The sequence below is a fragment of the Herpailurus yagouaroundi genome, unplaced genomic scaffold (assembly GCF_014898765.1).
Source record: "Herpailurus yagouaroundi ecotype Mexico unplaced genomic scaffold, PumYag 77, whole genome shotgun sequence".
In the NCBI taxonomy this organism is placed as follows: Eukaryota; Metazoa; Chordata; class Mammalia; order Carnivora; family Felidae; genus Herpailurus; species Herpailurus yagouaroundi.
The window spans coordinates 16774693-16798741 of NW_024412388.1; the positions used below are offsets into that span (position 1 = coordinate 16774693).

At 54.3% G+C, this 24049-nt stretch overlaps 1 protein-coding gene across 1 annotated transcript; it reads left to right on the forward strand.

The window, feature by feature from the left end:
- The first annotated feature begins 3459 nt into the window (after positions 1-3459).
- On the forward strand, positions 3460-23819 carry LOC121027843 (uncharacterized). Its single transcript, XM_040471528.1, has 9 exons — positions 3460-3590; positions 4469-4638; positions 5921-6493; positions 10145-10166; positions 10455-10648; positions 13739-14292; positions 18684-18881; positions 21771-21972; positions 23097-23819. The coding sequence occupies exons 2-9, from the start codon at positions 4476-4478 to the stop codon at positions 23669-23671; spliced, it is 2481 nt and encodes an 826-aa protein (XP_040327462.1). The 5' UTR covers positions 3460-3590; positions 4469-4475; the 3' UTR covers positions 23672-23819.
- The last annotated feature ends 230 nt before the right edge of the window (positions 23820-24049 follow it).

A 24049-nucleotide genomic window follows, 5' to 3' on the forward strand; every position in this document is an offset into this window, starting at 1 on the left:
GCTGCATTCCTAAGATCGTTTTCTCCAGTGGTAATACTGACCACTTACAATTTTTGCCTTATATGCTGATTTTTGGAACCCAAGCAACTCTCGGGTGAGAAGTGACTCTACCATAAAGAAATGGAGATCTTGGTTCTTACTCAAACTCCTAACTAGACCTGGGCCTCATGGATTGTGACTCCACAGGCATTACAGGGCGGGGGCTCTCATCCCTCCCTCTCCTGCCTCCCCTCCAGGAGTCCGAGCTCCGGGAAAAGAGGAGGAATACCATCCATCCCCTCTGGTTGAAGGTGTCCCTGTTGTGACATTCACAGGGCTATGGCTGACCCGTTTACTTTCACACTAATGATATGTTCATTACTATCGATGACTTTTATTTCTTTGGCAGTGTTTATACTCTTGCAACAGCCTGATAAGTAAAATCATCCAACACTTGGAAATAAGGCAAATAGATAACCAGCGTCCTTTCAAAGTCAAATTAAAACATTGTCTAACAAGTCCTCCTAAGGGTCATCTGACACTCTAGGGGAATGTCACTTCACTTGACTTATTATTTACTATTGATCAGGGTCCAGGCTCTGTAAAGATCACTGTTGGCTGGTAGAAGACTGATAAGTTACAAATCATTTTTGGCCAGTGAAGAAATCATGCAAATGATTTCTTTCCAATAGAGAAGACAACCCCCCAACGTTACGATTTTATTGCCCTATAAACATTAACCAGTCTTGCATCTAACTTAGCAAGCTTATGAATATTCCAGAATTCTAGTTTTGGGGTTATTGTTGGTTTTGTTTTTACTGAATCTCTCTTTTCTCTCTCTCCATATATAGGTACATATAAATATTTTCTTCTCACATCCTTCATTGAACTAGTTTTGCTGTCCTGCCGTTTCCTTCATTAATAAGCTGGGGAAAAAAATCCATTCACGTGTGCTCACTATGTATTTCTCTAAGGATGGTGTATTTAAAGTTTTGAAAACTATGCTGTGAGAAGCCTTTCGCAGTATTTGGTTTTTCCTCATGCCAACTCTGCTACTTTCTTTGTGACCTTGGGCAAGTGTTTCTGTCTCTGGTCTTTATGTGACGTGTGATATTTCTTTTTTTCGAACTGCTTTTTATTTAAAAAAAATTTTTTTAAGTTTATTTTTGAGAGAGAGAGAGAACAGAGCACTAGCGAGGGGGGCAGAGAGAAAGAAGGAGAGAGAGATACAGAATCTGAAGCAGGCTCCAGGCTCCGAGCTCCAAGATGTCAGCACAGAGCCCCATTTGGGGCTCGAACTCATGAGCCATGAGATCACGACCTGAGCTGAAGTCAGACGTTCAACCGACTAAGCCACACAGGTGCCCCCTTTCTAATTTTTTTAATGTTTATTTATTTTTGAGAGAGAGAGAGAGAACACGTGGGGGAGGGACAGAAAGAAAGGGGCCAGAGGATCTGAAGCAGGCTCTGTGTTGATAGAAGACAGACCGATGTGGGGCTTGAATTCACGAGCCGTGAGACCATGACCTGAGCCGAAGCCGGACACTTATCTGAGCCACCCAGGAGCCCTGACATGTGATATTTCTGACTCCTCTTGCAGGAAAGCAAGGCTGACACACTATGATCAAAGAAGATGGTGCTGGATCAGGTGTCACAGACCACCTGGCGCAATCTTCCTGCCTCCCACCACTCCCTCGCCTTGCTAGATGGAGAAGGTGAGGCTCAGACTGGTTAGGTAACTTGCCCAAGGTCACACAGGTATTGTTCATGAAGATGACTTACTTTAATGTGGTGTTTGATAGCATCAACTTCCCCAGAGGATCCTCAGCCACCCAATGAGGAGCCTGTATCATCCCCGTTTTACAGATAGAGAAACTGAGGTCTAGAGAAATGATGTGGTTTGCCTAAGGTCACACGGTGATTATATGTGGGCATGGCCCATGAGATTCCATCTCTCCTAACTTCCTGAATCCCCGGGGGCAAGAGAGGGGCTGGCAGGAGTTGCTCTGGGCCCCCACACTCTTATCCAGAGAACCCCCATTTGTAGCTATCGAATACATACTGGGGGTGCCACTCAAGACTGCAAATGAAAAAGGAGTCCCAGAAGCTTGAAAATGCCGGCCCTAGCCCATCTCCATCTGCCCAGGTCAATAGCCTTCCATTTTCTCCTCTTCCTCTTCCTCTTCCTCTTCCTCCCCTCTTCCCTTTGGTAAAATACTCAGGAAAGAAAACACACACACACACACACACACACACACACACACACACCCAAAAACCAAACATGATCATGGGAAGAAGCAGAAAGACATGGTCAGCCGAGGACTGAACACATCGGTCTCCAGTCTGGGAGAGACAGAGTAGCTCAATCCAAAGAAGAGTGTTCCCAGGTCCAAGCTGGTGAAGTGAGATGGGCTGACAGGTGGTGAGCACCCTGTCAGCATAAGTAAGGAAGGCTAGATGATCCGGCCAAAAGGTAACAGTAATTCTCCAGATGGTAGAATTCATGGGCTTTGTTGCTGTTTTTTTTTTTAAGTGTTTATTTACTTTTGAGAGAGAGAGGTAGAGTGTGAGTGGGAAAGGGGCAGAGAGAGAGGGAGACACAGAATCGAAGCAGGCTCCAGGCCCTGAGCTGTCAGCACAGAGCCCAATGTGGGGCTTGAACTCACAGACCGTGAGATCATGACCTGAGCCGAAGTCAGAGGCTCAACCGACTGAGCCACCCAGACGCCCCTGTTGCTGTTTTTTAAATGTCGATAAAAGCTAATTATTAAATATTCACCATGTGCCAAGTTTTGTATGTACTTTATGTCATTAAAATGTTATAACAATCTGATGACGTAGAATCCGTCGTTCCCAGTTTATGATTAAGAAAACTAAGGCCCCGTTGGGGTGCCTGGGCGGCTCAGTCGGTTAAGCCCCCGACTTCAGCTCAGGTCATGATCTCACGGTTTGTGGGTTTGAGCCCCACGTCGGGCTCTGTGCTGACAGCTCGGAGCCTGGAGCCTGCTTGGGATTCTGTGTCTCCCTTTCTCTCTGCCCCTCCCCTGCTCATGCTCGGTCTCTCAAAAATAAATAAATGTTAAAAAGAAAAAAAAAAGAAGTTTAAAAGAAAAAAGAAAACTGAGGCCCCGGGAGGTTAAGTAACTTCCCAAGGGCAGCTAGGAAGTGGCAGGTCTAGGAAGCTGATTACTGAGTTTCCCATCACTACCACACTGCCCTTTGTATTTTTCTGTATTTTCCAAGCTTTTGACGATCAGTCCAAGTTCCTGACTTTTTAAAACATTCCTTCAGCCCTGATGTTCTCTGCCTCTCTGGTTCTCACATCCCCCCAGTACCCAACCCCTGCCTTGCTGTCCCTGCCCCCACGCCAGCTGCGGCTGGGGTAGGACATTCAGTGTCCCAGTCTTGCTGAGGTCTGCTCAAAATGTCCCTGGTAGGCTTCTGACCCCTGGGGCAATGCTGGGGGCAGGTCCAGGGAAGGACAAGGGGAAGTCAGAAGGGATGTGAAACTTGGCCACAGCCGGACAGGCGCCACCCCTGCTGGGTGTCCCACAGGGGTCCCTGGGTGGAGGACAGGAGCATCCAGTTGAACTGACTGCCAGCTGAGGCAGGTGAGGCCCGCGCCTGAGGGGGTGGGGGCCCGGGGAGCTGACCTAGGAGGCTGGACAATCGAGGCGGGAGGGAGGGAGAACACTGCCAGCCGGTTCTGTGCCAGGACAGGGTTGCAAGGGGCACTGATCCAAGATCCGGAATAAGTGAGTGGGGGGACCTTTATTCCTTGGGTTTGGGAGACAGTGGGAGGTGGAAATATAGACACATCAGCTCTAGCCAGAGTTCCTAGGTTTCGGCCCCCCCAGAACACAGGAAGCTGGGGAGAGGCTAGGGGTGTTGGAGCCAGGAGAGGGGTCCCCGTAGAGGGTACAGCGGGCGCTGAAAGGGGCCGAATGTGTAGGGGAGTGAGCACATGTGTTGTGTCAGGGGGTTGTGAATCCCCGTGCGTACGCACAGCTCTGCCATCTGGGTGAGAGAGTGTGAATTAAATAAGGCGTAGGCGCTCAATAAATATTTGTTCAATGGGATTGATCATCGGTAGGAGTATATGAATGTGTGTGTCTGGGGGAGTGAGAGGTGGAGTCTATTTGGGTGTCGGTTTGTGCTTCCAGGAGCGTGCAGTGGATTTTGAGTTCGCTCGCCGTGGTGTGCAGGTGTGGGATGAGAGGCTGTGTTTGTGTGTTTGAGTATGTAACTGTGTGGGTGTGCTCAGCTGTGTGTGTGTGTGTGTGTGTGTGTGTCTGGGCAAATTTCTGGTTCTGTGTATATGTGCGGGGTCCCTGGAGCTGGGTGGAAGGCAGACTTCAGAGGCCCTCGAGGGAGTGTATGTGCCTCGGTGGTGGGGGGATGAGTACAGAACATTGTGGGCGTAGGGTTCAAGTGTATGAGTTGGGTGTGTGTGAGGGTGTGATGCCCACTCTGGCCCATGTCTCCACAGTGGCATCATGGAGGCCCCATGGGGCTGGCTGGTGGTCTGCGTGCTGGCCACATCCCTGACCTTTACAGTGACCCAGGATGTGTGCCGAGCACCAGATGGGAAGGCTGGGGCCCCAGGAGCGCCTGGCCGACCCGGACGGCCAGGCCTCAAGGGGGAGCAAGGGGAGCCAGGTGAGTACCTCCCTCTGGACCCCAGCCCCTCCTCCCTTGGCCTGGCCTGGCCTCCAGGATGGAGACTTGGGGGTGGCACCAAGAAGCGGGAATCCACCTGGGCCCCCACGCCTGCGCACTCTGCACTTGGTCCCAGAGGCTGAGGGGGCCTAGTCTTCTCTCTGGACATGTCCCCAGGCTGCCAGGCCCCTCCATATCCCCCTTACTGCCTGGGTCCTCTTTCTTTAATGTTTATTTATTTTTGAAGGAGAGAGAGACAGAGAGTGAGCGGGGGAGGAGCAGAGAGAGAGAGAGAGGGAGACACAGAATCCGAAGCAGCCTCCAGGCTCTGAGCTGTCAGCACAGAGCCAGATGTGGGACTTGAACTCATAAACCGTGAGATCATGACCCAAGCCGAAGTCAGACGCTTAACTGAGCCACCCAGGTGCCTGAGTCCTCTTTCTTTGGCCTCCCCTTCCTTCCCTGGAGGATGGAACACTACAAGCAATGAATGAGAAAGGTCTTGGAAAAGTGCACACTCCTGGGCTGTTGTTAAGTTACCAGGATGAATAAGGTGCTAACCCTTAGACTCAGGAGACTTTTCTTGCTGTGTAACCTCGGGCAAGTTACTGACCCTCTCTGAGCCTCAGTTTCCTCATCTGTAAACCGAAGAAATAACCCCACCTGGCACACAGAGAGGATCGACCGATGGCCACTCTCCTTTCGGCTTCCTTCCAGCCCCCCACACCCAACTCTGTCCCCGCTTCCCCATTGCCAGCCCCTTCTGGCATCAGAAACTCAGTCTAGAAAACAGGTTGGGGGTGAAGGAGAAGAGAGAGGAGGACGTGCCCAGAGTGGGAGAAGGAAGTCTCAGGGAATTCTCTTGAGCCTCCCAGTCGGCAGCAGGCCAGAAAGATCTGCAGAGACACTTGCAAGCATTTGCATCCAGGCGTCCTGTACGTAGTCCTGCCCTAAAGGGATCGGGGTCAGTGGCCTGGCGGGGTGTGGAGTTCACGGCCGGCCAGAAGCACAGTGGATGAGCCAGTGTCCTGCTTTTGCCAGGACCTGACAGCTTCCCAAGTGCCTGTTTGCACTTCTTTCCACTTGATAGATAAAGAAGCTGCAGCTCAGAGGTTGGAACATTTGCCCAAGGTCACACAGCCAGCCAGAGTCAAGGTCTTAAAGGCCCAGGCACTCCCCCATCCTCCACTGCACAGCAGCCGGGCCATCTCCCAGCTCCCATCTCCCTGAGGACTAGGGAACACTGGACTCTCACTCCAGATCTGGCCTTTCTCCCCCACAGGGGCACCTGGTGTCCGGACGGGCATCCAGGGCCTTAAAGGAGACCAGGGGGACCCTGGGCCCCCTGGAAACCCTGGTAACATGGGCTTCCCTGGGCCCAGTGGCTCCCTGGGTCTCCCTGGCATCCCGGGAGTGAAAGGCATCAAGGGCAACCCGGGCAACATCAAGGACCAGCCACGGCCAGCCTTCTCGGCCATCAGGCGGAACCCACCAATGAGTGGCAACATCGTCATCTTCGACACGGTCGTCACCAACCAGGAAGGCCCGTACCATAATAACACGGGCCAGTTCATCTGTGCTGTGTCCGGCTACTACTATTTCACTTTCCAGGTGGTGTCCAAGTGGGACATCTGCCTGTCCATCGTGTCCTCTGGGAGGGACCAGGCCCAGCGCTCCTTGGGCTTCTGTGACACCAACAGCAAGGGAATCTTCCAGATGGTGTCCGGGAGCACGGTTCTCAAGTTACAGCGTGGCGATCGGGTCTGGATGGAAAGAGACCCCGCCCAGGGCCGGATTTACCAGGGCCCTGAGGTGGACAGCGTCTTCAGTGGCTTCCTCGTCTTCCCATCCATCTGAACCAGGGAAGGAGCCTCCCGACCCTGGCCTCACATGCTTCCTTTTCTGTGTGACTCTGGCCCACTCACTCCACCTCTCTGGTTGCTATGGTCTGCTCTGCCTGGGGGTGCTGTTGCTTGAGCTGTCTGAAGGGAGAGGGCTGGCTCCCGGGGCCCCTAGAACTTGCCGCTGGCTGCACGCTGCAAGGAGACTGATGTCTTCGAACCCTTCCAACAATAAATACCTGAGGCCGTGTCTGTTGAGCGTCTGTTGAGTTGCTACACTGGGCACTGGGAGGGAGCATAAGGACCACAGTTACGGAGTGCTTACGGAGTGTTTTGTATTTTACAGCAGGTATTTAGCAGGTCCTGGGAGTCCTAGGACCTAGGGCCACCACTTACCGGTTGTCCAACCACGTGCATATTATATAACTTCAGTGAACTCAGTTTCCTTATCTGTAACATGGGAATAACAATGGCACCTACTTCAAAGGGTTGTTGAGAGGATTGAGTGACTTAATACATGAAAATTGCAGAGCCGTTCCTGAGTCAGAGTAAGGGCTGAGTAAGTCCTAGGTATTATTATGCTTTGTTCAATCTGTACAGCTGAGGGGTGAGGTGGGTATCACGACCCTATTTTACAGATAACGAAGCAGGTTGCAGTCTGGGGCTGGATAGAAGGCCCAAGGTCGCGTTTAAGTAGAGGAGCTGGGGTCCGAACCCAAGTCTTACTAGCCAAGTGAGGCTAGTAAGGCTTACTTACCCAAGCCTGCGTGTTTAACCGCGACCCTTGCCAGCCTCCACAGCCACAGCCTGACACGTGCTTTCCAACCTTGAGCCAGAAAAACATGGGCAAGACTCAGAGAGGGGTGGTAATCGGCCCAAGGGCAGCCAGCAGTCCTCCCCAAAGCCAGGTTTCCTGAGTCCGGCCCTGGGCTTCCACTCAGGCAGGCATGTGAGGCTGGGGCTGCTGCTCGCTGGGCGTCCCTCCCGGGCTGCAACTGAGAAGGTCTGGAATTCTCATGGTGCCTTCCCAGGGTCCCACTTAGCCTGTCCAGGAACACTCGGAAGCAAGAAGCCTCACTATGTCCTCCGTATGTGAAGACAATAAGGAGACCAGGAGTTCAGTCCTAGGCTGTCCATTGCCCTGCACATTTTCTCAAAGGAAGCCATCTGTGCTTTGTGCTGTGCGCACATCACACACCTGCACACCACGCAGGCACACCCGTCCTCCTCAGGTTGCACGTGACCCACATTCCCCCACGGAGACCTACTTCCCACTGAAACACGGGCACAGGAGTCCCCTTCTTCGGTGCACACCAACCCAGTCCCTTAGATACACCGTGCACACCCCTGGACGTGCACACTAGTTACACCCTCAAACCCACAGTCGTACTTGGGATACAGGTGACACGCAGGGGTACACCTCCTCCTCACTCTCCAACACGCACATGCCTTAGAAATGCCCCGGTTCTCCCACACGCTGACCCTGTCACACTACACTGGGCCGTCCTCTGAGCCACGGGGACCGTGTCTCCCACCCACTAACTGACACACAAGCGGCCCGGGAGTCCTCACATGCCACCCCCTCCCCAGCACCCTGGCCTCTGACATACACCCAAGACCCTCTCCTGGGGCTGCCCTGCCCTGCCCCCACCGACAGCCTCTGGGGTTTGGGGAGAAGAGAGTGACCCCTCTGTAGCCCCAGCATAGTGCTGGACTCCTCACGGCCTCTCTGCCTCCTTCAGGCCTCCACTCTGCCCCAGCTCTCTGCCTCCTTGCCCAGAACACACTCTCCCACGGACTGGGAAAAGAAGCCCATCTTTGTGTATCTACGATGGGCTGGACATTTCCTAGCCATTGATGCATTTAATCTCAGCAATCCCTCTTCACTGGTTCAGAGAAAGGAGATCCCTATCCAAGGTCACCCTGCCAGAAAGCGGCAGGACCTAGATTTGAACCAGCTCTGCCTGACCCCAAAGTGGAGACCTCCTTTCCTTGCAATGGGACTCAGAGATGTCAGGAGTGCGGGCCCCGTAAGTGGTGGAAGAGACCCGGCTACAGAAATGTGAGTGCAGGGAGTCTGGCTGCTCCTTATTCTAAATTCCACCCACACACTGCACACCCTGCCCGCCCTCCCCCTCACTGGGCAAATCACTGGCCAGGCTGGATGGAGGAACGGGCAGAGCTAGGCTGGGCCTGGCTGCTGGGGCAAGGGTGGGCTGAGCATGGGCTGAGGCTGCCACCTGCTGGACAAGACAGACCCAGGCGCAAACGAGATGAGAACTGAAGATGGGAGCCCCAGGTGCCGTTCAGGCCCCCCGCCTCCCTGCCAGTGCTGTGTCTACCATTTATGCTTTTCCCAGCCCTACACCTGCTGGGGACTTTCAGGGTCAAGGACATTCACATCCTTGCGCTCATCCCACACTCTGCAGCCCTGTGCCACAGGGTAGAGGGACAGACTGGGAAACTGAGGCCCTAAGGGTCAGTTGGTGAGGCAGGGACAGAGCTCTGAACTCCTGCTCATGCCCGGCACCAGCCCAAGCCCTGTACATGCATCATACACTGGGTCCTCACCACTGCCCTGCATGGGAGCTATTGGAACCCCTCATTCACAGAGGGGGACCTGATGCTCAGGAAGGTCAAACCCCTCACCCCGAGTGACACGGGTGGCAAGTGTGGGGTCAGGGCTGGAGCCCTCTACTGCTCGACAGCCCCTTCCTCTTCTGAATCTCATAGGAGGAGAAGAGGAAGAGAGGAGAGGAGCCTCTCTCGGCTCTGCCCAAACTGGCCCCAACCAGCAACGCCTCACCAGCTCCCACAGGCTGCAAGACCAGATGCAGGGGTGCAGGGAGGCTGGGATCGTCAAGGGCCCCAGCAAAGGAAGAAGCACCGACATGCGAAGCCTGGGCCTCCCCACCACCCAGTATACAGATGGGAAGGCTAAGGCCTGGAGGAGCCAGTGGTTTGCTGAGGGCCTCAGAGCAAGGGAGTGGCAGGGCTGGAAGATCTGAGGCCACTGACTCTGTAGCCAGAGTCCCACCACAGCAGGCTGCTTGCCATCAAAGATTGTCCATCCTGGGTGTCCACCTCCAAGTATAACCAATGGGAGGGGCAAATGGAAGTTTCTAGAATAAGGCCTGCCACTTGACAAGTGCATATGAGGCTAAGCAGAGCAAGACTTTGGACCCCAAGAATGGATTCGCTGTGTGACCTTTGGTAAAGGCTTTCACCTTCCTGGGCCTCAGTTTCCTCATCTGTAAAGGGGGAATTATAACTTCCTCCTAGGAATATTATAAAATAGCTGAGTCTCAGGCACTGTAAATGCCAACATACGGGGATGGGCTGAACTGGACACACACACACACACACACACACACACACACACACGCTTCAGCAGATCCGGGGGAGGGGACATTTCCCCTTTTCAGACGCTCATGATCCGGGGCGGGGGGGGGGGGGGGGACACAGGGTCAGCCTAGCTCAGTACCGAAAAGAAAGTATTGAGTCAGGAAAAATGATGGGAAAGGGGATGTGGGACTGGGGGCAGGGTGAGCAGAGGGGAGGGGGCCGCCCAGCCTGCTCTGGGCCCTCTCTGCTGTGTCCGCTCTGACACCGTGTCCTCCAGTCGGGGAGAGGGGAAGCAGATTTGAGGATACCTCTGTGATCAGACCAGAATCCTGCCACCCCCAGGTGAGGCCAAGACCCCGGCTGAGAGGGAGCAAATGGCAGTTTCTCCCTGCTACCTCCCTGAAACATGGGGACAGCTTGATTTGTGAGAGGAAGGAGGGTCCCCATCACTGCTGAGCTAAAGGTCCCGGCTCAGAGAAGAGGCCCCATCCTCCATCCATCCTGTGGTCCCAGGACCCAAGGGGCATGAGGCCTGGGGAAGGGACCTATAGGCTCCTGAGGGCTGTCAAAAGACCAGCGAGGAGGGTGAGTGAGGGGCCAGGGGGCCAACTCAGCTCTCTCCCTACCCAGATCCTTCCCCAGGATGGACACGGTGTCCAGCTCCCGGCCCCCCCTTGGACTAAACCTGCTGGTGCTCTTGATGGTGCTGCCACTTGGGGGCCAGGCCAGCACAGGCTGCTACGGGATCCCCGGGATGCCAGGCCTGCCGGGGGCCCCAGGGAAGGACGGACACGATGGCCTGCCGGGGCCCAAGGGTGAGCCAGGTGAGTCTGCTGGGCTTCTGGGGAGGGGTCACCTAAGACCTGGGGGCAGCAGGCACAGTGTGCATCTGGCGCTAACCTGGGGGAGAAGGGCAGTGACTTGTTGGCGAGAAGTACAGTCCCTACGGATGCACCTGCTCCCAGGACAGAGTCCAGCTTTCCCAGCAGGTGTAACCCCTCTTTTCTCAGAGCCCAGGCCTTGGTCCTCCATATTCCCCCTCTCTGTGCCTCAGTTTCTCATCTGACACCAGGGAGAGAACAAAAGCACCTGCCCCAGAAGGTGGCAGGGAGGATCACAGGAGATGACCCACCTGAAGACCTTTGACAAACTCTAAAGTGTTGTGCTGTTTATTACAGCTCCCCCATCCATCACCTGCCCTGCAACACGGACCCCTGGGGGGGGGGCATGTAGGGAACGTCCGCAATGCACAGAGGGCTGGGCTTCAGTTCCCAGCCCTACCACTTCCCTGTGCAGAGCGCCTCAGTCTCCTCATCTATAAAATGGGGAGATAGTACCTACTGTACGGGGTGCTGTAAGGGGAGGATTAAGTGAGTTCCTACTAAAGCAGCATCCAGCACGTGGTAGGTCTCAGTAAGTGTAGGCTCTGCGTGGTATAGCTGTTGTCCTCACTGTTTTTATGGGAGATCTGTGCTCACCCGTCTCCTTGGGATCCTGGGTAGTTGGGCCATGGGGAGTGAGAAGTCAGGATTGCAGATTGATGGGCAAGCCCTAGCATGAGCCAAGGGGGCTGAGAACATGAAGGGGCCCTGGTGCTGAGCAAGCACCAGAGTCTGGGGGCGACTTGTTTGTCAGAAGGTGCGTATCCAGGATGCAGCGTGTCTGGAGCCAGCATGGGTGAGACTGGGGTGAGGTTGGGCAGAAGTGATGGAGGGAGTTGTTGGCAGAGGCAGTGGGGGTGTGGGAGGCCGGTGGCAAGGAACGTCCTTAGGGATTTCCCCACCGTCATCTTCTCTCCTGGCAATAGAATGGGCAGAAGGAATTCTCTCATTCAAGGTGAGCCGAGTAAGGCTCTCCGTTCTGCCATCTTTTGAGATCCCATACCGCACGCTGCCTCTGGCCATCTCACAGCTCAGTGGCGGATGGCCACCAATTATTGAGCGCCTACTACATACCAGCCATGGTTCCAAATGCTCAGCATATGCTTACCTTACAGGGTAGATAAAATTGTTAACTCTGTTTTGCAAGTGAGAAAACTGAGGCCAAAATCCTTTTTAAAAGTGCCTGACTGCCATTTTACAAATGTCAAACTTGAGGTTCAGAGAGTTGGAGGAACTTGCCCAAGTCACACTGTGGAATCCTGTCCCGCTCCAAAGTGCCTTTAGTCACTACCTTCCCCTGCCTCTCAGGCCCCTCCCCAGTGCATGTCCTCCCCCTCCCAATCAGTTGTCTGGAGGGATGAGACATGGCCCTGCATCACTGACAACCGTCACCAGGAGCTGACCCTATGGAGCACTTCCTATGAGGTGCCCAGCACATGCCTTCTCCCACTCCAAGCTCCCAGAAGCTCTCTGGGATCTCTGTTATATCCTTTCCTCAATTAGGCAAGTAGAGGCTTGGGGAGGGGAGGTCACCTGCCCAGGGTCACACAGCTTTAGCCTATATCTGTTGGACCCTCATCCCCCTCTCCTAACCCCGGGACTGAACAGGTTCACAAGCCATAGAGGATCTGTCACAGATAGGTCTGTCTGCACAGACACCCAACCCTAAGGAAGTAGGAAACGGCCATGAGGGCTGGCAGAGTTGGCCAAAGAGGGCTTCCTGGAGGAGGAGACTAGAGCCAGGCCCTAAAAGATGAGTACAGTTTGGAAAGGGGAGAAAAATCTCACAGAGGCTCAGATAATCAGGGCTGTCACAAGAATCACATCCTCTGACTGGGACTCAGCCAGACTTGATTTTCGATCCTGACTCCACCTCCTAATGGCTGCGTGGCCTTGAGCAAGTCTTTGGCCTCAGTTTCCTCATCTGTAATATGAGAGAAATGGAACCAGCCCAGGCGTCATAGGGGCTCCAGTGGGCTGAATGGGGCCGGGGGAGCTGGAGAAATCAACCCCCTTGGTGGGGGCCACTTCTGTTTGGGCTCCATCCAGTGATTCCCATGTGCTAAGCCGGCCTGGGGTGGTTCCATCTCAGGAAGGGATACAGGTTTTGTGGGGCTCTGAACCTTATAAAATATTGAGGCCTCTCTTTAAAAAATAATACAAAATTATAGGTACATTTGACTGCGGGGAAGGGGGTGGTGACACAAATCTACACGTGCTACAAGATTGTACTAGAACTATACACACACACACGTGCAAATGAATGCACGTGCAAAGTGGATCGTCCAAAGGCGAGTTTTCCCGTTTTGATATCGTACTTTAGTTATGCAAGATGTGCTGCTGGGGAAAACTAAGCAAAGAATGCATGGGCTCTTCTTGCCCCCCCCCCTTTTTCTTGGCAACTTCCTGTGAATCTATAATTATTTCAACATAAAAAGTCGACAAAATTTTAAGAGTAATGTTAGGCAAAGGGCCTTGAAGGGGCCAGCGCAAGTTAATGGGGCCTAAAGAATAAGTTTCATGAGCTTTCCAGGAAATGGGCCTCCGACCAATCTTCTGATTTTTGTCAAGAAACACTCAGAAGCAAAACTGTCAGGTGAGGTTTGGATTTGTTAATGTTGGGCTCTAAATAAAACGTTTAAGAAAACACCGTGCAGGCCACACAGAAGCTCTCTGAGGCCACACGCTGGCTGTGGGTTGACAGTCAAGGCCTCTGACGTGCTCTCTGAGACCCTGCCCGGTTCTGACACCTCCTGAGGCTGGCGAGTCCCACCCTCTCCACCGTAAGTGTGGAAACTGAAGCCAAGAGACAGGGGAGCGTCTTAGCGCTCGGAGAACAAGTCCATGGGGGAGGCCGGACCCCAACCAGGGCCTCCCTCCAACTCTCTGCATGCTTACCCCCAGGTGATCCAGTCCATCTGGAGAAGGACATTCCAGAGACCAAACTCTGGTGGCACGTCCCCTGGAGGACACCCAGGGTCCCTGTTCCTGTCCCATGCCCCATCACTTCCTTCCCACCTACTCTCTCCCCAGGAATCCCAGCTATCCCTGGAACTCAAGGACCCAAGGGTCAGAAGGGAGAACGTGGCACACCTGGGCATCCCGGGAAAAATGGCCCCACGGGAACGGCTGGTAGTCCAGGGGTTCCCGGCCTCATGGGACCCCCTGGGGAGCCGGGCGAGGAGGGCAGATACAAGCAGAAGCACCAGTCTGTCTTCACGGTCACACGGCAGACATCCCAGTACCCCACGGCCAACAGCCTGGTCAAGTTCAACGTAGCCATCACCAACCCGCAGGGCGATTATGACACAAGCACCGGCAAGTTCACCTGCAGAGTCCCGGGTCTTTACTACTTTGTGTACCACACGTCGCAGACGGCCAACCTGTGCGTGCTGCTGTACCGGAGTGGTGTCAGGGTGACCACCTTCTGTGACCACCTGTCCAACAGGAAGCAGGTCAGCTCGGGCGGTGTGCTGCTGCAGCTACAGGCGGGTGAGCAGGTATGGCTGGCGGTCAATGACTACAACGGCATGGTGGGCACCGAAGGCTCGGACAGCGTCTTCTCTGGCTTCCTGCTCTTTCCTGACTAGGGCAGCCAGGCCCGCTCCAGGCCCGGGGCCGCCCCGCTCCCCTCAGCTTCCCTGCAAGAACCGCTGTGCCCAGGCCCTTCTCCCCACCTGATGGACTCCTCCTCCAGGAAGCCCGCCCTGACGCCCTTGCCCCAACTTCTCTCCCTCCTCCGAACTCCTTCAGGAGTCACTGCTTTGAGACTTAACCAGCACCCTCTAACCCTGTCGATGGTTTTTTTTTTTTTCCCCCGAGTCTCCAGAAAGGCAAGGTGATATATAAATAAATAAATAAATGGAAAAATGTGGCACGGTTCAGGCTTCTCACTGCCAAGTCCTCAAAGGAGCAGGCCTCTTCATCCTCAGCTTTGCACCTGTCACAGCCACCCATGGGCTCTAGACTCAGAGCATCCAGTTGGTGTTCAGTTAAAGGTTGGTGCCAGTGTTAAGACACTCAGCGTCCTGTGGCCATTTCAGAGAGGGATGCTCCAGTGTGATTAAAGGCTGCAAGAGGTCCCCAATGTGCCATCTGTTGTCACTTGTTTGGGTGACAGGTGCTACTGTCATTAAAGGTATCTGTGCTCACAGGCAAACAGGAGTGTTTGAATTCCGAGGCCTATGTTGACCTATGCTGAAGTTTGGAAGCACCTGTGGGCTCAGGTAAGCCCAATGTAGACAAAGAACAGATCTGTAATGGATTTGTACCCAATTAATGAGTTAATGGGGGTGAATGAATGAATGAACAGTGGGTAAATGAGTGACTAAAAGCAGAGTAAATGAATGAGTGCATTTAAAAAATCTTAATAGATTGTATTTATTGAGCACTATACCCCAGGCATGATGCTAACCGATCTATCAAGTCATTAATATTCATCACGGTGCTCTGAGATGGGCATGAATCAGTGAGGCAGTGAGACTCTGTCCCCAGTTTCACCCTGAATACTGGCAAACTCTGGGAGCCTCCAAGAGATCAACTAACACCACTGCTGCCCACAAGCCACCAGGCTTCCCCTGCAAGGTTCCTGACGGTAGGGCCCAGCAAGTATGATCCTTGCTGGAGGACCAGGAGGTTAGACACTAGCCACAGCACTTCCACTGTGGTGACCATGAGAAGGGCTGACAGTTCAAATTCAAAAATGATAGAAAGCATAACGTTCCTGTGCAGACTGCCAGTCCAGCCTCGGAGCCCAGGGAGACCCAAAGTTCGCTCAGGCGTAGGAGAACCTGCCTGGGCCTAGCTGGGATCTCAGCTTGGTTCCACAAGGCCCCGTGGAGCTCACAGAGGCACCAGCCCACTGAGGTGGGCTGAACAACAGGCGGCTGCGGCCTAATTCCACGACTACCTCCGTCCACTTTGGCTCCTTTGTTCGTGAGAGGAGACATTTCACACCCCCCACGCCTTTGCCGTGATCCTGCACAGCCCCCCCCCCCCCCTCACACGAATCCTCATCCACCTGGACAATACACACTCAACTGTCAGGGTTCAACACAAAGATCACCCCTCCTCCACGGGAACCTTCCCCAATTTCCCATTTGTGTCCCCACAGTGACCTCCAGAGCCTTGGATCACAAACTCCCGTCTTTTTAGAGCCTCGGTTCCCCAATCTGGTGGCAGAGCAAAATCATCTGCAGATTTGTTTACAAGAAAAAAAAAAGATTTCTGGAATCAAGGCTTTTTTTCATAAAAGTTTGCAGAGGACAGGGATATGGGTGAGTAGGTCGTTGGCCAGGTGAAGTCAAAGCACATAGCTCTCGGGGCGCCTGGGTGGCTCAGTCAATTAAGCATCCGACTTTGGCTCAGGTCATCATCTCTGGGTTTGTGAGTTCGAGTCCCACATGGGCTCTCGGCTATCAGTGCAGAGCCTGCTTTGGACCCTCTGTCCTCCTCTCCCTGCCCCTCCCCCACTCTCAAAAATAAATAAACATTAAAAAAAAATAAAGCACATGGTCCTCTAGCTGGTTTTCATACACTCACTCACTGACACGTCTGCCCTCTCCGCTGGACGGTGAGTATCCCTGAGGCCACTTTGATAGACGCCTAGCACATAGGAGGGGCATGGGAAATACCCCATATGGGAAGGAAGGAGGGCTACACACACACACACACACACACACACACACACACACGCGCGCAAGAGGGAACAGAGGCAAAGGCCTAGGAACCCAGCCTGGTTCACGGGGTGCCTCTGGCCGGGTCGCAGGGCCACTCTCTTCATGACTCTCCTCCATCAACCACTTAGCAGTCTGCCCAGCAGTGCCCCGAGTGATACATCTTTCTTCTCATTTCTCTTTTGTTTAAAAAATCAATACACCGTTTATGTGGGCCACAGTGTCAGATCAGAAACCTGTACTTTGGAAGCGACAATTTTTTTTTTTTTTTTTTTTTTTTTGCCATTTTTGTTTTCCATAATTGTTTCCTTGTTGTTCTCTCTTTGTCAGGAGAGACAGGCCTTTGAAAATGCCAGCTTGTCTGCTGGGCTGAGGGAAACCTGGCAAGGGTTTCTAAGGGGGGGCAGGCAAGGGAGGTTGGGACAGGGACAGGAAAAAGACACGCCTTTTTGACCACAAGATATGGAGGGTTTATAAGTTTCTTCTCCCACCCTGGGTAGGGATCATCCCCCCTATATCAGGGATGCGAGCAATGATTTCACAGATACAGAGACCAGCTGGCTCCTACTCAGGGGCCACGGTCCAGGGACCCTTCTGCGCCTGGTCCCTGATCCACACTTGGCTCCCCATGCTCCCAGGCTCCAAGAACTCGGCCTTCTCTTCATAAAAATAGCACTGTCCCTAGGTTTGCATCGGGGGCCTACCAAAAGCTGAGCCCTGGACATGCCAGGTTACCTCACTGGCCCCCCACAACCCATGCCCCCACATTCATATTTGGGAAACTGAGGCCAATAAATGTGCCTGAGGCCACATAGCTGGAAAAAGGCAAAGCTGGGATTTAAACTTGGCAGGGGCTGATTGCAAAAGCCCATGCCCATACTCTGCTCCCTGCTTCTTTCTGTTCTTAGTCTCAAACTGTCTACCCCAAGTTCAAGCTCACCTATTCCCATTGCCATTGGGAACCCACAGAAGGACCCCGGAACCGCAACCTACGAATCTACAATTTTCTAGGTTCAGAGACCAGCTGGTACAGAGCTCCACCCTTCTCCCTGCCCAGAATACACTGCCTTTCTCTCCTCATCCAGCCCAAGTCCCTTCCCGTCTATAGTTGGCTGAGCCCAGAGACCCTTTGGTTTTATCAAATAAGTCTTTTCCTTCCCTAACACCCACTGCAGGTAACACTTAATTTCCATCAATCAGCATCCACAAGCCCAAAGATATTCTATCTCCAAGCACAAGTAGGGCCCTCCTGACCTATGGCAGCTCCTGGTGCCAGCTGGGCAACCATCCCTGTGAGGGGCATCACGGTGCCTTAGATGCAGCCTCCGCAAACAGGCCGAGAGTCTGGGGCCAGGGGTGCCTTGCTCTGAGGCCTGCACCTGCCCCTTGTATGAGGTGTGGGCTCCGGCAGTCCCCTCCTTTTTCTGACATTTGTCACAGAAGCCATGAAACCACTGTGTCATTCAATGTTGAACACCAGTCTCCCCAAGTAGAAGCAATTCCCCTGGGGACAGGAGCCATGGCTGGTTTGCTTGTGGGTCTGTCTCCAGCCCCTAGCACAGAGAGGCTCGTGGTAACTATTTATTCTTTCTCCCCTCCGAGCCTCAGTTTCCCATACATAAGGTGAGGGGAAGGAGCTCCAGCCCTGACTTGGTGTGATTCCAGGATCAGCAAGCAATAAGCCCCTGCCTCTGTCCATTATCGTCATCAGCGTCGAGCCCTGCTGGAAGCAGAGGAAGGGCTATAAATAAATAATAACCACATTTAAAATTCATTATTAGATAATTTTCTGAGAACAGGGCAAGAGCAGAAGTAGATGAACCCAGAAAAGGGAAGCCTGAGACATGGCGTGATATTAACAACTGACATGTGTGCTGCACTTTACGCTTTACCCTCCACGATCCCAGATGAGCTTCCCAGTGCCCCATGCCATCTATAGAGCAGGTATAGTCCCACCACAGAGCAGAGGAAATGGGGGCTCCCTTGGGTTCTCTTGGCTGAGAACATTCAGACCCCCGTTTGAGACCTTAGGAATCACACTCTGATGAGTGGCAGAGCCAGATCACGGATCCAGGTTCCTGACTCCAAATCCAGGGCTCAGGCACCAGGCCAGCCATGTTCTCGTTTCAATGAGGAACAGCTACGTCTGCTGTAGGGGATCACAAGGTCAGGGGCCTTGGCACGCAAGCCACCGGTTGTGGACATTCTCCCAGGACAGACTGTTCCCCCAACAGCTGCTGAGCTGGCGAAACCAAAGTGGCCACCTACCCACCGCATTTACAGTAAACCCCTCCCGATTGCAGAAATGCGGCCTGAAACTGCCGGATGGGCTGAGAGTGGAGGGGGCCGTCCTGCTGGGCCCATGGGAGGGGGCCCTCAGGGGAAGGCCCTTCCTGTCTCAGGGGAATGGAACTTCCCCTTTGGACCGAGAGCAGCAGGCTCCTGGCTCCCAGCCCCACTGCTGCCCAGCCGAGCGGCCCCACAGGACACGAGGTTCCCAGGTGAGGACGGGGCTCAGGACCTGGGGGGACTGGCCAGCCGGACAATATGGTGGAGGGTGATGATTCCCAAAGTGTAGACTTTGAATCTCTGCCTTGGGCGATTAACAGTGTGGACCCCCAGGCCCAACCCCAGACCTGGGGAACCAAACTTCCCGTGGGTGCACTTGGGTATCTACTATTGCCCGGGACCCCAGGTGATGGGTGCAGCCTAAAATGGGAGCCACCAACATAAGGGCTTTGGAATCACCAAGACTCAAGCTGAGTCCTGCTTCTGTGTCTTAGATGCTGGTGACCTGGGGCAAGTCATGTAACCTCTCTCATCCTAGACCCTCTCTGGGAATGATGGAACGTTCTAGGGGCCCTAGGAGCCCTGGAGGAGATTAAGCTCACTCAGCGCTTAGCGAACTACCTGGTTCAAGATATGTCAGAGGCCGAGGTGGAATTAGAACCCAGGCCCCCCTTCACCCAGCCCAGCACTTTTCCAGCACCTGCCTTCTCTCATTCGCTCTCCGTCTGCTGAGAATAGCTCAGCTTGACTCTTTCAAGGAACGAATTTGCCTCGTAGGTGGAGCTGCGATTAGTGGTTAGTTGGTCTGATAACTAATTGCATGTTTATAAAGGCGGGCGTGGGATCAGACACCACACTAGAGACCTCATTCCTCTCAGATGCCATCTCTTGCCGTCCTCTGGCGGTCCTGTGGGTAGCAGTTAACTCTGCCAAAGAGGCCCAGAGAGGTTAAGGCACTTGTCTCAGGCCATACAGCGAGGTGGCAGTTTGAAGTCTCCTCGGTCTGACTCCAAGTCGGGGAAAAGGAGCTGTCGGGGCTGGAAGGAGAGGGGAGGGTTGGCGACATGGGAAAGATGTGAGGGGCAAGGCCGACGGTGGTGATGGATGGCGAGGGCAGGGCTCGGACCAGATGCCCAGCTCTGAGACTCAGCGGCCCCTGAGATGCATCTTCCCACTCCCCCTGCCACCTTCTGCTTCCCTAGGAAGCCTGAGTCTCACTGGACCTGCTGTCCCCATCACCCCGACCCCCTGTTTGCCGCTCTCCACCCCTGGGCTGTACCCACCTGAGATCTCCTCTCCCTGAGCCCTATCTCCCAAAGGGGCTGGCCCCTGCTTTACTTTTCCAACCATCCTCCATCATATCCCAACGCCTGGGGATTCCTGGATGGCAGGGATAATACAAAAATAGCGAATATTCCTTTAGCATTTCTGGCGTGCCAGGGCCTACATCATCTATCCTCCCACCAACCCTATGTGGCAAGGATTAGTATTATCCCCATTTCATGGAAGGGGAAACTCGCCAGAGAGGAGAAGCGATTTGCCTGGGGCCCTCCCCTGCGAGTGGACCCTGATTTGGACCCTGGAAGCGCGGCTGTCCTTCTGACCCCAGAGACCTCTCACCACCGCCTCTGACACATCCTGCTCTCTGGTCAGCAACAGCAGCGGGAACAGTAACCATAAAATAGCCTCCTTCACCGAGCGCCAGCCCCGTACCCAGTGCTGCTCAAAACACAGCCACTCATGAGCCCCCGTCAGGCTGTCTGGCTCCAAAGCCCACGTTTTAAACCACCAGGCTTAACAGCCTCCTAGCAGAACACCCTGTGAGTTTTAAGGTCTAGTGGATGTGGTAGGTGCTCGGAAAGGCTGGTTGGAATCCCAGCCACAAGGCAGCTGTGTGACCTTGATGGAGGTTCCTGCCCTCTCCAGTACCCAGTTTCCCCATCTGTAGAAGGAGAGAGCTGGGGGCTTCATTGGGGCGGGAGGGGCTGTTGTAAAGACCACATTAAATGAGATAGTAGCACATAAAGTATTTGGCCCAGAGCCTGGCTAAGTGCCCAATGCATGGATTACTGAAGTTGTCAAATCTGTCATTTTGTAAAACCTCCAGGAACGGGTACTTATGCAAAGATAATCGTTTTAGGTTAAATTTATATTATGTGAATGTCACCTCAATTTTTCAAAAAACTTTGGACTAGAATGTTAAGGGCCCTTCCGTCTTGAGAATCCATGCTGAGGGGCTCTGGCTGTGCCGACCAGCTCGGTTCTTCCTAGTTCCCTGGTATTCGGCAGGGGCCGGCCCTTCCCACTCGCCGGGGCCTGCGGAGGGACCTTGAGAACATCCCATCAGCAGAGATGGCCTGGGGTGCTGGCAGGGATACCTGCTTCAGAGCCAGACGGGCCTGGGTTTGAATCCTGGCTACAGTCCTTCCCGTGTGACCGTGAGCCAGTGTCTTGGCCTCTTTGAGCTTCAGGGTCCTCGTCGGTATGAAAATAATAGCTTTTTCCAGGCAGGGCCGCTCTGAGGATGTCAAGTGGCCCAAAGCCCGCAAATCACAGCCTTGACCTCCCATCCCTCTGACCCCTCACTCCCCTCCAGCCTCACTGGCCTCCCAGCTGGCCCTCAACACTCCAGGCTCTCTGTCCTCCCTCTAGGCCTTTGCCTCCACTTCCTCTTGCCCCAGCCCTTTCTGAACCTCTGGGTCCTGGCCTGAACACCACTTCTCGGAGACGCTGCCCCCATCTAGAAGACGTTCCTAATGGGAGGACTTCTTCTCCCAGAAAACCATCCACCCGCCCCTCAAGCCTGGTTACTCTGCCTCCAGGCACCCTACGTTTCTCACAGATCGCTCTGCACTGTCTCTCTTTCCATTTACTTCAATGTTGACCTGTTTACTGCCTGCCTTCCCCTCGAAGGCCAGCTCCGTGAAGGCAGGGGCCGTATCCTTCTTACCCCAGCACCCAGCGCGGGGTCCGGTCTGGTAGCTGGCACACGCTCGGTGAACGCACGGACGAGCGGATGCATGAGTGAAGAAACGCGAGGAGTCTCCATGGTGGTAAAACCCACTCCACCTTCTCCCCCCACCCCTGCAGGAGGTAGCTGAGCCGGGCCAGTGATGAAGACCGTGAGGGATGGCGTCTTAGCATCCCTGCTGCTGCTGCTGCTGATGCTGCTGTTTCTGCTTGAGGTCTCTTGGGCCCAAAGCAGCTGCACCGGGCACCCGGCCATCCCCGGCATCCCGGGCATTCCCGGGGCACCGGGCTCTCCTGGCACACCCGGGACCCCAGGGATAAAAGGAGAGAAAGGTACTGCAGGCTTTGGGGTTACTCCCATGTCATCGAGCCAGGCCCTGTCTCCTGCCCCCCCCCCCAGTCACAGCTGCCTACCTGAGAGATCGCACAAGCCCCCACAAATCCATCGGCTTGCCAAGGCCCACCCCCCACCCCGACCCCTGCAATGACTCTGCAAGGAGGTGATTCTGATTCCCATTTTACAGCCGGAAAAACTGATGCCCAGGAAGGCTATCAACTTGCCCAAGGGAGCCCAGTAAATGTTGAGGCTGAGATCAGGCCATGGCTCTCTTACCCTTAACTCCGGGTAGAGAGACAGAAAACCACTGCAGTGGCTGTCTCCCCGGGAAGTGGCTACCCAGCTCTCAACAATTTCCTCACCCATACAATGCCGGCAGATACTTTGTGGGGTTGTCACAGGGTTCAAAGGAGACTTCCTGCCATGAAACCCCACCCCCACCCCCAGAAAATGCCGTTCATCCGTTCATTTAACCAAAACCAACCACCGTCCTCACATAACCGCGTGTAACCCACACAATCTCGCAAACTACCATCGTCCCCATTGTACAGAGGAGGACGCTGAGTCCCGGAGAACGTGCCTCCGTCAAGGTGACCCGATGAATAATGGCAGGTGGGGCAGGAGGACATCCATCTGTCCCCTGGGCCTGTGCTCTCAGCCACTATACTCCACCACTTTACTGGAAAAGAGGTTTTATCTCACGCTGTGCCGAACCAAGGGGCAGCGGCTGCTTGGGGTGGCCCACTGCACAGGAAAGAATGCTGGGATTGATTAAAGATGTCTGCCCTGGGGGAGCGAGTGGAGAGGGATAGCACATCCCCGCTCCAGGCATTAAGCCCAAACAAGGGGAGCCTGGATGAGCTGGTGAGGAGGGTAGGCCCAGCACTTTCCCTAAGGAGACACCACCCTCCACACCTCGGGCGTCAGTTCCCATTGCTGCCAGGCACATCGCAGACTCAGAAAGCTGGGCTGGAAGGAGAACCCCCACCGCCAGGGAAGCTGAGGCCCAGAGAGAAGCAGGGACATGTCAGAAGTTACACGGCCAGGCTCCCTGCCTCCCAGCCCGGGGCTCCTTCCGTGGTTCTCTGGCCCATCATTTCTCCCGTCTCTCCTTTTCCAGGGCTGCCAGGGCTGGCTGGAGACCATGGCGAGTCTGGGGAGAAGGGAGACCCAGGGATTCCTGGGAATCCAGGAAAAGTAGGCCCCAAGGGCCCCGTTGGCCCCAAAGGTTCCCCAGGGCCCCCCGGAGCCCGCGGCCCCAAGGGTGAATCAGGAGACTACAAGGCCACACAGAAAATCGCCTTCAGTGCCAAGAGGACCATCAACAGTGCCCTTCGGCGGGACCAGGCCATCCGCTTCGACCAGGTGATCACCAACCTGAACAACAACTACGAATCTCGAAGCGGCAAGTTCACCTGCAGGGTGCCCGGCATTTACTACTTCACCTACCATGCCAGCTCGCGAGGAAACCTCTGCGTGAACCTCATGCGGGGCCGGGAGCAAATGCAGAAGGTGGTTACCTTCTGTGACTACGTCCACAACACCTTCCAGGTCTCCACGGGCAGCATGGTCCTCAAGTTGAAGCAGGGGGAGAACGTCTTCCTGCAGGCCACTGACAAGAACTCCCTGGTGGGCATAGAAGGTGCCAACAGCATCTTCTCTGGGTTCCTGCTCTTCCCAGATGTGGAGGCATGAGCTGTGGGGCTGACTGCCTCCCTCCCCAACCCCGCCCCCACCAGCAATGCTCACGTTACCCCCACCACTCCCCCACCCAGCCAAAACACACAGAAGGGCTCCATGGATGTTCCTGAAAGAATGAGTAAATAAAATTTTCAAAGGCCAAGGAAGTGGTCTAATTCAACTCTGCGTCCCAGCAGCTGGCACATAGTAGGTGCCCAGAAATGCTGCTTAAATGCTGGTTGGACGACTGTACAACCAATAATGAGTGAATGAATGAATGACCTCTGAAAACAGAAACTGCATCTGATTGGAGGTGTCTGGAGAGCCAGATTCTGTGCCCAGCTCTGTGACAGCCACATAGTGGGAGACGGGGAGGGAACACCAGCTAGGGAG